The 14463-nt window shown below is 39.7% G+C and overlaps 1 protein-coding gene and 1 pseudogene across 2 annotated transcripts in view; one reads left to right on the top strand and one right to left on the bottom strand.

Moving 5' to 3' along the window:
- The window catches only part of NDFIP1 (Nedd4 family interacting protein 1), a 51897-nt gene that overhangs the window by 18553 nt on the left and 18881 nt on the right, over positions 1 to 14463 (bottom strand). For both annotated transcript variants that reach the window (XM_038530476.1, XM_038530474.1), the window contains exon 2: positions 3925 to 4012. In XM_038530476.1, coding sequence (XP_038386404.1) covers positions 3925 to 4012 — 88 coding nt within the window. The remainder of the gene's footprint in view (positions 1 to 3924; positions 4013 to 14463) is intronic.
- On the top strand, positions 11626 to 12885 carry LOC100685207 (annotated as a pseudogene).

Here is a 14463-nt window from a genome sequence, read left to right as displayed (position 1 = left end):
AACAGACCAAAGAACAGTATATTGAGTCCAAAAACATCCACATAGACATGGTCACCTGATTTACAACAAAGGTGACAGTGCAGAGCAGTGGAGAAAGAATGGCCTTTTTTATAAATGGCACTGTACCAACTGGCTATCTATATGGAAAAACAAATTAATCTTGACTGCTACCTTACACTACACAGGAAAAAAATACCAGATGGGATAGAAATCTAATTATGAAAAATAAATATCATAGCTTTTAGGAGAAAATATATGAAAATGTGTTATTGAAACTAAAGTTGCCACCTAATCCAATCTAAAGAACTTGGTTTTTGCCAGCCCGGATGGCTGAGTGGTTTAGTGCCGCCTTCGGCCCAATGTGATCCTGGAGACCTAGGGTAGAGTCTCACGTTGGGCTCCCTACATGGAGCTTGCTTCTCCCTCTGCCTGTGCCTCTGCCTCTCTCTCTCTCTCTCTGTCTCTCATGAATAAATACATCTTAAAAAAAAAAACTTTTTTTTCCATGCCAAAATCACTATTTAAGATACATGCATAGACATGTATATATACATATGCGTTACAAATCACTGCATAATTTCCTATCAAGTTTCATTTTTCACCAAATCAAACTAAGTCATTAGAACTTGAAAAGTACAATATGAGTTAGCCCATCACCTTACTAATTCTGAATAAATGAATAAAACTGATATCTACTACTGCCTTAAGTTGAAGAAAACCAACATGTTTATTTCCCTATTTCAAATGATTTTTTAAATGGGATTCATCAATATAGATAGTCATATAATTTTAAGTTTCCATGAAAAGTCTAATGACAATCTTTCAAGTTTATTTAATACATTTAGAACAAAAAAACTCCAATATTTCTTAGACTGTTCAATTTATATACCACAAATTAAAACAGGTAAAGTATGCAAAATAATTTGTGCTCATTTTTTTCCTACCAATATGCATATGCCATTTTGTTTCTAACCACTTTTTCTCGTAAGTGGACTAGAAGGTACATACATAGTCAGCATTTATCTTAAAAAAAAAAAAAAGTAATGCTAATTTAACAACAAAGGAGGGAAAGGCCATTTAAGCCATTTTAGAGGTTTCCTTAAAAAAAAAAAAAAGTAATAATGCAAAATCCCAGTTCATACACAATAAAAAGATTAATGTTCTTGAGTAACTTATGATCTCTAAAAACATCTCTCTGAAACTTCTTCACTTATCTGAAACTCAAAGAGCTCAACAGAGACCCAGGAAGTTAAAAGTCTGGTTTATAGGGTGCCTGGGTGGCTCTTAGTCAGTAGAGCATGAGACTCTTGATCTCAGGGTTGTGAGTCAAGCCCCACATTGGGTGTAAAGCCTACATAAAATAAAAATTAAAAAATAAATTAAAAGTTTGGTTGTCTATTTTATTTTTAAGGCCTCCGTGTAGTTATATGAAATGCCATAAAACTCCAAGACTATTTGAGAGAGCATTGTTCAGGCTCTATTCTAGAAATAGTTCACCTCTACCTTATACTCAATCTTAAAACGTCTGTTATTTGCTGTTGAGGCCCATGGCAAGATTAACAAAAATAAAAAAGAAAGAGGTTAAAGAGATTTCATAAGGACAATATAGAAAATACCATCTGACAGCAAAGGGAAATTTGATTCTTTAATCAAAGTTCTACAAATCTCAATGAATAAAGGAATCACTACAGCATGGAATAGAATACCTTCCAGAGAATGTTTCTGATTGTAACCTAAATTGTAAGAGAAAAAAAAATTTTTTTTAAGGATTTTATTTATTCATGAACACAGAGAGAGAGAGGTGGAGACACAGGCAGAGGGAGAAGCAGGCTCCTCACAGGGAGCCCGATGCAGGACTTGATCCCCAGGCCCCAGGATCACGCCCTGAGTCAAAGGCAGATGCCCAACCACTAGCCACCCAAGCTTCCCATAAGGAAAAATTTAAACAAAGAATATGAATGGTAAGTGAATAAGGGAGAGAAGTGTTTGAGACAAGGATTTCTATCAAAAATGGTTATAAGACTTTTCAATTACAGAAGGTAGAAACTCAGATATTTGGGGAAAAATTACCTCCAAATGATTCTGGGTACTTAAAGGACTTTTATCATTACTGAAACAGGATCCCAAATTTCTTATTAACCAGTTAGAATTTTCACTGGATATATTATTAATGGAAAATCAGTACTTATAGTCTGGGTAGAAATGACTGAATTTGGCATGGCACTGCAACTCTTTCCCAAGTCTTGGTGTTCTCATTCAATTCCATGAGACACCCTAGAATTCTGCAAAAAACCTTAAGTTAGCATTATTAGTTTTAGATGTTTATAAATAAAATTAATACAAGGAGACAGTCATGAATAAATAATAAAATCTTGAAAAAAGAAAAAAGAGGCCCTAGGCAGCTCAGTGGTTAAGCATCTGCTTTTGGCTCAGGTCGTGATCCTGGGGTCCTGGAATCAAGTCCTGCAACAGGCTCCCCTCGGGGAGGCTCCTTCTTCCTCAGTCTATGTCTCTTCTCTCTCTGTGTGTCCCTCATGAATGAATGAATGAATGAATGAATGAACGAGCGAATAAATAAATAAATAAATAAATACTTAAAAAAAAAATTGAAGCCAGAGTGGAGGTAAAGAACTATCTGACCCATGTTTTTTTTTTTTTTTTTTTTTAAGATTTTATTTATTTATTCATGAGAGGCACAGAGAGAGAGGCAGAGACACAGGCAGAGGGAGAAGCAGGCTCCACGCAGGGAGCCTGACGTGGGACTCAATCCCAGGTCTCCAGGATCACACCCTGGGCTGAAGGCAGCGCTAAACCACTAAGCCATCCAGGGATCCCCTGACCTATGTTCTTCTTCATTATAAAGGCAGCCTCTGGGTCACAGAGACCAACAAATTTAACCCCAAATCAACTCACAATAGCTGCCCCAAGCGCTGTACTGAAAAGGATTCTGAAGCTGTGTTTTGGAGAGATGCTATCTTCAACTTCCCTATCTACCCTGGGAGTAGGATGGGTTCAGTGGTGGCACCATGGGCCAAATATTTACCACTCTGCCACACTTCTTTTTTAGAGAAAATGGAAGATGTTCCACCAAAACTAGTCAACCTTCCACAACTAAAGTAGAACTGCTTATCAGGCAGCTTTAAACTACCAGAAGTCCTCAACTGTTGAGATTTTCTTTCTCTTCCCCATCCTTTCTACATAAATATGTGAAAATTTAAAAATCTTGCAGAAGATGTGAGGGTGAAAGATTATTTGAGGAGGGCTTAAACTATGAGGAACATTATGGAAGAGCTGAGAGACTTCCAGTTTGTTTTTTGTTTTTTTTTTTATCAAGAATTTACCAGCACAAAAGAAATCAAACATACTCTGTTCCAGGTTGCAGGCACTAGAATCGCAAAGAACCAAATAATTGAGGAAACTACAGACAGAATAAAAATCAGGGGCAGCCCGGGTGGCTCAGCAGTTTAGTGCTGCCTTCAGCCCAGGGTGTGATCTTGGAGACCCTGGATCGAGTCCCATATCAGGCTCCCTGCCTGGAGTCTGTTTCTCCCTCTGCCTGTGTCTCTGCGCCTCTCTCTCTCTCATGAATGAATGAGTGAATGAATGAATAAATAAATAAATAAATAAAATCTTAAAAAAAAAAAGAATAAAAATCAGGTAATCATCTGTTGCTAAATTTCTATTTCCTTCATGTTTTATTGGAATGAAATTGAATTCCATAAAAAAGCCATACCAAAATGGAGTTTTAAGTGTTTTTCAGAACAGTAATTAAGAGTTTTTTTCACTTTTGACAACAAACTACAAATCATGTCAGACTTCTTTGGGAAAGCTGAAGCAAAGGCAAAGATGAACAAACACATACCAGACAAGCCTCTGGCTAAGTGCACTTCAAGAGTTCAAGAGTCATCTTGCACAGTTACATACCTGCACTTTCTGCAGAGATGCTGCTGTAAGGTGGAGGTGCGTCACCTACAGCCTGTTCTGGTTCTCCAGGCTCTTCCTCATTCTGCAACTAAATAAAAATTCCACATTTTAATCCAAGTATAAAAGCCAATTAGAGAAGAACTTGAAAACTGGAACAGCCCTTCTGGAAAGCTAGCTATTTGGCAACATGTTTCAAAAGCCTTAAAATGTGTAAATCCATTACAAAGTATTCTGCTCTGGGGAATTTATCCTAAGGAAATAGTCAAAAAGGTAGATATAAAAGTTATTGCAGCAAAAAAAGAGAAACAACCTAAACTCTACCCATAGGAGACTTATTAAAGAAATTTTAGTTCATCTCACAAAGGATCACTAAAGCATCCATAAAAATGAAAATAAAGAAAATCTGATGGCTTAACAGACATTTTAATCTGTTACATGAAAAAAGCAAAATTTAACAAACAGCATGCATAATAGAATCTAGTTGTGAAAGACATCTTTTTTTTTTTTTTTTTTAAGATTTTATTTATTCACGAGAGACACAGAGAGAGGCAGAGACATAGGCAGAGGAAGAAGTCTCCTCACAGGGAGCCTGATGCAGGACTCGATCCCAGGACTCCAGGATCACACCCCGAGCCGAAGGCAGGCATTCAACCACTGAGCCACGCAGCCATCTTAATGATGAGAGAAATCTATAGTTCACAACGTTTATCCTTAGATGATACAATCATAAGGGAATTTTTCCTTTTTGTTTATGTGTATATCTCAATTTTTTTGTAATGAACATTTAGCACTTGTATAACTTTTTGAGTTAAAAAGAATAATCTGGGCAGCACCGTTTTCAGCCCAGGATGTGATCCTGGAGACCTCGGATGGAGTCCCACATCAGGTTCCCTGCATGGAGCCTGCTTCTCCCTCTGCCTGTGTCTCTGCCTCTCTGTGTGTCTCTCATGAATAAATAAATAAAATAAATCTTAAATAAATAAATCTTTAAAAAAAATAATAATCTAGGGGTGCCTGGGTAGCTCAGTCAACCAAGAGTCTGCCTTTGGCTCAGGTCATGATGTCCTGGTCTGGGGATGGAGCTCTTCATTGGGCTTCCTGCTCAGCAGGGAATCTGCTTCTCTCTCCCTCTGCCCCTCCCCACTGACCGTTTTTTCTCTCTCTCTCTCTCTCTCTCTCAAATAAATAAATAAAATCTTAAAAAAAGAAAAATAATAATCCGTTAATAATCACAGAAAACCAAGGTTTACCACTATATTGTTTGCACAGAGAAATTAAATCAATATTTGAGACATTTACAAAAAATAAAATTTTATGTAATTCTACATATATAACCTCTTAATAAATCTCCCTCTTCCCTATCTCAGCCACTTTCTTGATCAAATCTACAGCCCTAGTTACCTTAAATAACTCACACTGAAAAGTGTGTCCTTCTGCCACTGCCAACTCATCTTCATAGAACAAAGACATTTAATTTTTCTAGTGTAATAATAAACTACAGCTCATTTAAAAAAATTAAGAACTGGAGTCAATCTATAAAGTAGCAGAGTATTTACCAATGTAAATGATTTAGGGGTCTGAGTCTTGCCATATGTCATCATAATATATGGAGTCACCTCAGCTACTTGTAAAATACACATCTCTCTAAACCAACTGCTATAGAGAATTTATCTTGAATTGAGACAGGAAAACAGAGAGCCTGATCTCCAGTAACATGAAGCAGAGCTTTCTAATTCCTTAAATTTTAATTAACCATCTCAGTCTCTAATCCCTATGCTATTCAAAATCAGAAGCCAACAACACTTTTCTGATTAATACTGCAATGTATTCAATTTCAAAGGAATTCTTGTGCCAAATTATTACCAACATCTACCATCTGGGTACATTTTTTTGAACCCTAGTACTCTAATGTTAAACTTAAGGCACTACCCAAAGAATTGTAACCGAAGATCAATTTTTCTTTTAAAGATGGCTAATAAGGAAAATAGTACAGTAAAGCCACATGTTCCTGAGACACCATATCAGTTAATTATTGAAACAGAGTTCCTGGGGCCATGATTCACTTGTAATTCTTTTAACATCATAAGAAGCTCTAGACAGAGTATTCTCAGCCTACTCCCACCTAACCACTTTTTTTTTTTAAAGATTTTGTTTATTTATTCATAAGAGACACACAGAGAGAGAGGCAGACACACAAGCAGAGGGAGAAGCAGGCTCCACGCAGGGAGCCCGATGTGGGACTCGATCCCGGGTCTCCAAGGATCATGTCCTGGGCCGAAGGCGGTGCCTAACCACTGAGCACCCAGGCTGCCCCCACCTAACCACTTTTGTGCCCTGAGAATGTCACAGAAGAGTCAACAGCAAAAATAGAGGCAAATATGGACTTTACAGGAATGTTGCCTCGATATACTGTAGCCAATAATGCTCTTTATCTAAACTAAGCTTGGAATTTTTTACCCGTTTTAGATTTCTTGAGCTTGGTCAAATAATCATGTTACCTCTGCATAATTTAGGGTTTAGAAAGGAAGCTTGACAATTCTGAGAAATATAGAAGTCCAAAGAATAAAGAGGTCTTATGTGTCAGTATCTATGAGATAGGTTGCTTGTCTCCTAGCAACCCCGAGATGTGAAATTTGATCATCCCACATCAAGGTAAGAGACAACAGGGGAAAGAAATTCCAACTGTCTTAGAAATCCCCATTTTCTCTTTGGTGAGAGAAAAACACAAACATTTCCAGGTGAAGTTTTTTTTCTCCATTAAACTTCACCACTTTAGAATCATGTACTAATACTCCTTCCAACTGAAAACAAAACTAGAAATGACAAAAAAAAAACAAAAAAACAAAAAAACCCTCCACTATGACCCTGTAGGCTCCACATGCTGAGATGATCCCGACTTCACTGCACAGACTTTCCAACACTGGCCTATTTTCTATACGCTGGTGATAAGTTTGGGCTCTACCAAGAAATGTGTTTAAAATAAAATACTACCAGGTAGGGTGGAAAAAAGAGGCAACCATGTGCAGCAAGTACCTAGTGACCACCATCTGTGTGAAAAATAACTTGTGAAACAACAGAATCCCTAAGTATCTTTTTTACATTTTGTGGACTTCTATGGCCATTAATTTGGCTCTGCCAGCCAAACAAACTAGACACTCACTAACATGGGGAGGGGGGGGGGCTGGGGGGAATCCGTACTAGAACTGCAGTGGGACATATGTAGTTGGTTACTTGGTTCCAAAATGTATTTTTAATGCTCCCTTTTCTGTCCCTGGGAATCTTTCCTGTGCAGCTCTTCCTGCCACATCCCTGAGGCTCAGGGATCTTCAGGCTCTCTCCTGAGACTCTCTCAGAGAATTAGGGTCATTGCCACTTTGGGGCTGGTGTTGGAAAGATGCCCAGTCTCTTCTATCAACAAGGTCAGTGGGAGCCTGAGTCCAACCTGTTCCAGAACTCTTGCTGCAGGCGACACTGTGAGGGGCAGGGCTACAAAGTGGTGGGGCCTCCACCGCTGCTCTCCCTGCTGTGCTATTAGATGTGGTGGGTGGGGGAATCCTTTGATTGTATCTCCGACAGATAACAAATACTCTGTTGGGGACTTATTTTTTTTGTCATATCACTTTCTTTTTTTTTTTTTTTGTCATATCACTTTTCTTAATAATTCTATCAATTTCACTTATCTCTAAGTAAGATTTAAATGGCGTTTTCTCTCCCAAACAGAATTACACAATTACCTATGCATGCCATATAAAGTACTGAGTTTAGTACAAAACTACCTAAAATTACCCAGGTCTCAGTCCCTGAAAAGAATAATCCAATCATCTGAAAATCCAGAAGGCCTTTCTCTTTATCACACCCTCACTGTGCCCACGCCCTCCACTGTTCTGATGACCCATGTTCCACTCTACACTCCAAGTAGACCCTGTCATGGCTCCCTAAAAGAACTCTAAAATGCTCCCATGTTCCCACTTTGCATATCACAATCTGCTGTGGTATCTCTTGGCCTTGATCACTTTCTATTTTTATTATTTACCTACAAACAGATGTTAATAATACTTTATCCTCTGGATTCAGCTGGTCAAATACAGTACATCTAAAATAAAGAATGAGGGATCCCTGGGTGGCTCAGCGGTTTAGCACCCCTTCAGCCTAGGGGGTGTGATCCTGGAGTTCCTGGATCCAGTCCCACATCAGGCTCCCTGCATGAAGCCTGCTTCTCCCTCTGCCTGTGTCTGTGTCTCTCTCCCTCTCTCTGTCTCTCTCTCTCCCTCTCATGAATAAATAAATAAAATCTTTACAAAAAATAAAATAAAATAAAATAAAATAAAATAAAGGATGTGACTCCTTACTACATTCCTCCATGTCCTATCTCTACTGTTGCTACTAGAAATAAATATATGAAGGGCATCTGCCTTTAGCTCAGGTCATGATCCCACGGTCCTGGGATCAAGCCTGTGTGGAGCTCCCTGCTCACCGCGGAGTCTGATTCTCCCTCTCCCTCTTCCCTGTCCCCTGCTTGTACTCTCTCTCGTTATTTCTCTCTCTCAAATAAATAAAATCTTTAAAAAAGAAGAAATACATGACATTTTACCTAAACAATAGTTTAACAAATCTCCCATACAGAAGTAGCTCATTTCTAATAAAAGCAAACTATAATATAACGAGTTTAAAGACACTTATACCCTGCAGGTTTAAATTCTTAAATTTGAGTTCCCACCCCAGCAAGAAGGCCTCATCATGGCCCCTACTCAGTAGTTCTAAATATGGTCTTCCATTTAGAAATGAGCTGTTTTTAAGCCACAGCAGAGCCAAGAACAGGATTAGGCTAAGTATGGGCCAACATTTAACAACTGTTAGGTGGCAGTATCTAAAGGCACTTAAAAGTCATTCTTGGATTCTATTTACTAAGAATAGGAGAACAAAAAACCCTACTAAACAACAAAGAGAAAAACAAAAAGCCCATAAAGCCTTATACATGACAAGAGGTACCAAAATATACCTCATAATTCTCACAAACACAACAAGCATGTGGAATATAATGCTGAACTAACCAATAAATCCATAGTTATAAGTATTCACACCACTCATTTTTTTCTTGGTTGGGTCCTATTTAAATAGCAAGAGATCTTGCAAGTTTTAAATCCATTCTTTAGTTATTAATAATAAGTCTCAAAAAATCCTGGATCTCTAGCTTTTTTTTTATTTTTAAGATTTTATTTATTTATTCATGAAATAGCAGGAGGCAGAGACACAGGCAGAGGGAGAAGCAGGCTCCATGCAGGGAGCCCGACATGGGACTCGATCCTGAGGCTCCAGGATCCGGCCCTGGGCTGAAGGCGGCTCTAAACCGCTGAGCCACCTGGGCTGCCCCTAAACTCTAGCTTTAAATGTTATTCACCACTTATAATTTTAGAGTTAAATCCTAAATCTTTTACCTTACAATGCAATTTCTAAACCTCTCATTACCAACCCACTACTTCTGCATACTCTTTAAATCCTACCAAATGAGACAGTATAATTACCAGAAAGTAAACAAGCACATTTCCTTAGGTATACAACTGAGTGTTCATTTTACTCTACTCAGAAATAGCTGAAGTTTGTGACAACTGTGTATTTTCTATTGTATATAACCTGTAGATTTTTAATTGTATATTGACTATATATTGTGTTATTCAACATGTCACCAAACTCTTTATATTCAAAAACGATTCTCTATTAGATTGCTATTAGAGGATGACATTTAAAAAAAAGGTAAATAATTCTGAGAGAAACTCACCAATAAAAAAAAATCTAATTAAAAAACGTGCAAACAATTACAAAAGACATTCTCCAAAGAAGATATACAAATGGGTAGTATACACCAGATGGTAAACATCAGTAGTCATTACAGAAATGCAAAATCAAACCAGGAGATATCACCGCAAACTTACTAATATGGCCATAAAAAAACAAAAAAGGAAATTAACAAGTGTTTTTGAGTATACAGAGAAATTAGAATCCTCATGCATTGCCAGCAGGAATGTAAAACTGCGACTGTGGAAAAATTTGGCAGTTCCTCAAAAACAAGTTAAACAGAGAGTTATAAAAACATTCAGCAATTCCACTCCTAAGTATATACTCAAGAGAACCAAAACCAGTTTCACAGAAAAACGTGTATGTGAATGTTCATGGCAGCATTACTTATAATATTGAAAATTCTCATCAACTGATGAATGGATAAACAAAATATGGTATATCCATACAAAAGGATGGCTAGGAATAATCCATCCTGTCAAAAAAAAAAAAAAAAAGGAATACTGATACATGCTACAGTGCAGATGAAGCTTGAAAACAATATGCTAAGTGAAAGAAAACAGTCACAAAAGACCACATACTTTATGATTCTGTTTATACAAAATAACCAGAAATAGCAAATCCAAGAGACACAGAAAGATGAGCAGTTGCCAGGTGCTAGGGAAGGGAAGAGAAAGTGACTGCTAAGGGATCCGGTTTCTTTTTGGGATGATAAAATGTTCTCCAGTTAGATGGAGGTAATGTTTCCAAAGCTTGTGAAGATACTAAAAATTACTAAGTTGTATACTTTAAAAGGGTGAATTTTATGGTATGTGAATTGTATCTCAAAAACATATTTTCTCATTTTGAAAGCAAAAATCTTTATAATGTAAATTTTCCTTAAAAAAAAACAAAACAAAACTGAAGAGGAGCACCTGGATGACTCAGCTGGTTAAGAGTAGGGCTCTTGGGCAGCCTGGGTGGCTCAGCGGTCTAGCGCCGTCTTTGGCCAAGGGTTTGATCCTGGGGACCCCGGATCGAGTCCCACGTTGGGCTCCTTGCAGGGGGCCTGCTTCTTCCTGTGCCCGTATCTCTGCCTTCTCTCTCTGTATCTCTCATGAATAGATAAATAAAATCTTTAAAAAAAAAAAAATAGAAAAAAAAGAGTGGGACTCTTGATCTCAGGGTCGTTAGTCCAAGCCCTGTGTTGGGCTCCATGCTGGGTGTGGAGTCTACTTGGAAAAACAAAACAGGGGCACCTGGGTAGCTCAGTGGCTGAGCATCTGCCTTTGGCTCAGGTTGTGATTCCAGGATCCTGGGATCGAGTTCCACATCTGGCTCCCCATAGGGAGGGAGCCTGCTTCTCTCTCTGCCTACATCTCTGCCTTTCTTTTTTTTTTTTTTTTGTAATATTTTATTTATTTATTCATGAGAGAGAGAGAGAGAGAGAGAGAGAGAGAGGCAGAGGGAGAAGCAGGCTCCATGCAGGGAGTCCAACGTGGGACTCGATCCCGGGACTCCAGGATCACACCCTGCGCCGAAGGCAGATGCTCAACCGCTGAGCCACCCAGGCGTCCCATCTCTGCCTTTCTCTATCATGAATAAATAAATACAATCTTAAAAAATACACAAACTGAAAAGCACTCTGTGCACCCGCTCCTCAGCTCTTGCCTTGGCCTTTCCTTCCGCACATGCTACCACCACCACCACTACCACCATCACCGACCGCTGCTGTGAGAGAGATTGTGCACTTGCGGGCCAGCCAGTGCAGCCACCAGATTGTCACCAAGTTCTCAGGCCATCAGACTAGCAGGGCATTGCCCCTACAGGCACTTACCACAGCAACAGTGACCTGCAGCTGGAGCAGATCAATGTGTACTACAACCAGGCCACTGGTGGCAAGTACATTCCCTATGCGGTGCCATAGGCCTGGAGCTGGGCACCATGGACTATATGCATTCAGGACACTTTGGGCAAATCTTTAGTCCAGAAAACTTTGTCTTATGTCAGAGTGGTGCTGGGAACAACTGGGCCAAGGAGCACTACACAGAAGGTTCAGGGCTGGTTGACTTGGTGCTGGATATTTTGAGGAAGGAAGCTGAAAGCTGTGACTGCCTGCAAGGCTTCCAGCTGACTCACTCCCTGGGTGGGTGGCCTGGGTCTGGATGGGTACCCTCTTCATCAGCAAGATCCAGGGAGTAGTGAGGCAGGATCATGAACACATTCAGTGTGGTGCCTTCGCCTAAGGTGTCAGACACCATGGTGGAACCCTACAATGTCACCCTCTCCACTAGCTGGTAAAAATCACAGATGAAACCTACTGAATTGATAACGAGGCCCTCTATGACATCTGCTTCAAAACCTTAAAAACCCCACCTATGGGGACCTCACCCACCTGGTGTCAGCCATCACGAGTGAAGTCACCACCTGCTGTGCTTTCCTGGCCAGCTCAATGCTGACCTGTGCAAGCTGGCCATCAACATGGTCTCCACCTGTACTTCTTCATGCCCAGCTTGGCCCCACTGACCAGTGAGGGCTGCCATGGTACTGGGCCCGGACAGTGCCAGACCTCACGCAGACGTTCAATGCCAAGAACACGATGGCTGCCTGGGACTCCTGCCACAGCCACTGACTGTGGCCCCACTGTTCAGGGGCCTCACGTCCATAAAGGAGGTGAACAAACAGATACTTAACATCCAAAACAAGAAGAGCAGCTACTCTGTGGAGTGGATCTCCCACAACATAAAAATGGCTGACATCCCATCCCGGGAGCTAAAAATGTCTGCCACCTTCATTGGCAACAGCACGGCCATTCAGGAGCCGTTCGAGCATATGTGAGAGCAGTTCTGTGCACATTCTGCGCAAGGCCTTCCTGACTGGTAGGCAGTCAGCGAGGGCATGGACAAGACGGACGTCACCAAGGCTGAGAGCAACATGAACCACCTGCTGTCCCAGGACCCAGGCCGCCACAGGCAAGGAGGAGGGCGAGTCTGAGGAGGCAGAGAAGAGATGGCCTTGCTGACATGTAGTAAAGCACGGAACTTGTGTGAACTCTACGGACTCACAACCTGTTCTCTGATAGCCGTGTCTCTATGGCACTTGATCTTTTTCTTGTTGTGACATCACACACTGTACATAATGCCACCTTTAACGCATTTTCATAGTGGGGGGGAACCCCCGAAAAATTAATTGCTCCAAATCATCATTCTCTTACTAAATCAACGTCTATGCCCCTTCATGAGAGACAAGGGTCCTGATTCCATCAGTATCCTCACGGCTTAACATGAAATACGTTAATTGCCAATGAACAAAAATAAAAAAAACACAATGAATTGCAAACTAATTGTGGTAAAAAAAATTCCTTAACATTCTCCCCTCCTGACAAGAAAAATATTAGGATCAAGAAATCCAAAGAGGGAAGCCCGGGTGGCTCAGCAGTTTAGCTCCTGCCTTCAGCCCGGGGCATGACCCTGGAGACCTGGGATTAAGTCCCACATCAGGCTCCCTGCGTGAAGCCTGCTTCTCCCTCTGCCTGTGTCTCTGCTTCTCTCTCGCTCTGTGTCTCTCATGAATAAATAAATTAAAAAAAAAAAAAGAAATCAAAAGAGTTTGCTAACAACCTACTTTAAGAGCTGAGGATGAGCAGCATTAATTTATTTTTTTCTACTTCAAGAGCTTCCCTAAAGAGAATTTAAAAAAGTAAACCACCAAAAAAAAAAAAAAAAAAAAGAAAAAAGAAAAAAAAGTAAACCACCAGAATTAGACTATCACCAACAACATGGTTAATGTCAGAAGAAAAAAATAAATGCAAATCCTCTTAATACCAAAATAAAAACACAATTAAAAGTCAAAATTCATCAAAGCAAGAGAAATCAGAATAATGCCTTAAAAATTCAATGCAGTAACGGATTTAAATTAAATTCTAATACCACAGTAAATCCCCTCTGAAAGGCCATCAGTTTATAAAGCTTTTCAAAGATTTTTGTGGTTATCACTGTTACATACATAAATACAACTGATGAATAAAATTTGGTTTGGAAGGAGAGAAAATACTCTCAGTGTTTACCTTAGTCCTCAGAAATGAGAGCAATGCTATAAACTATTACCAACTTGATGTATTTTCATATTTCTTCACTTGAGATCCAAGTAATAATACGATCCAAAGAGAAAAAAGGAAGGCAAGACAGTAGCCACTTATCTCCAACTTCAACTTTCCTAAGAAGATAAGGGGCTAGAAGAAATCACTCCTCATCCACAGAGAAACTAAATTAGCCAACCATGGTATGACAGTGGCACTATAAGATTTGTGGGTGGAACCAGAAAATTGTCATCAACCTGCCAACTCCTAGGAACCATGTCTTATGTTCAAGTATTTCCACCACTGATAATTTCACCAAGATAGCATCAAGTAAATAGCGCCTAGTGTTTTCTGGCACTTAACTTCAGCAAAATCTGTAGCCAAGAACCTTCCAAGTTAATGATAAGCCCCACCTTCCCTATGCTTCATGATTTTATAAAGATTGGGGAAAGAAGGAGGGACAATCATGCAACATTTTCAAGTAAGTCTCTCTGCTTCTGAACTATCTTTTGAGAAGTAGCAAACTATTTACTAACCAATCCACGTCCTCAGTAACATTGAGTCCTACTTCTCCACTACATGGTTCCATAAGAAAATTCAGGCTTCAGAGCTCTAAGGCCTACTTGGGAGAAGTAATTAAAAGTCCTAGCAAAGACAAGCTGAAATGGAAGAGTAAGCACTTGGCTTGT

The sequence above is a fragment of the Canis lupus genome, chromosome 2, assembly GCF_011100685.1.
Source record: "Canis lupus familiaris isolate Mischka breed German Shepherd chromosome 2, alternate assembly UU_Cfam_GSD_1.0, whole genome shotgun sequence".
NCBI lineage: Eukaryota > Metazoa > Chordata > Mammalia > Carnivora > Canidae > Canis > Canis lupus.
Note: the sequence above shows the minus strand (reverse complement) of the source record. Positions and strands in the feature narration are given on the sequence as shown.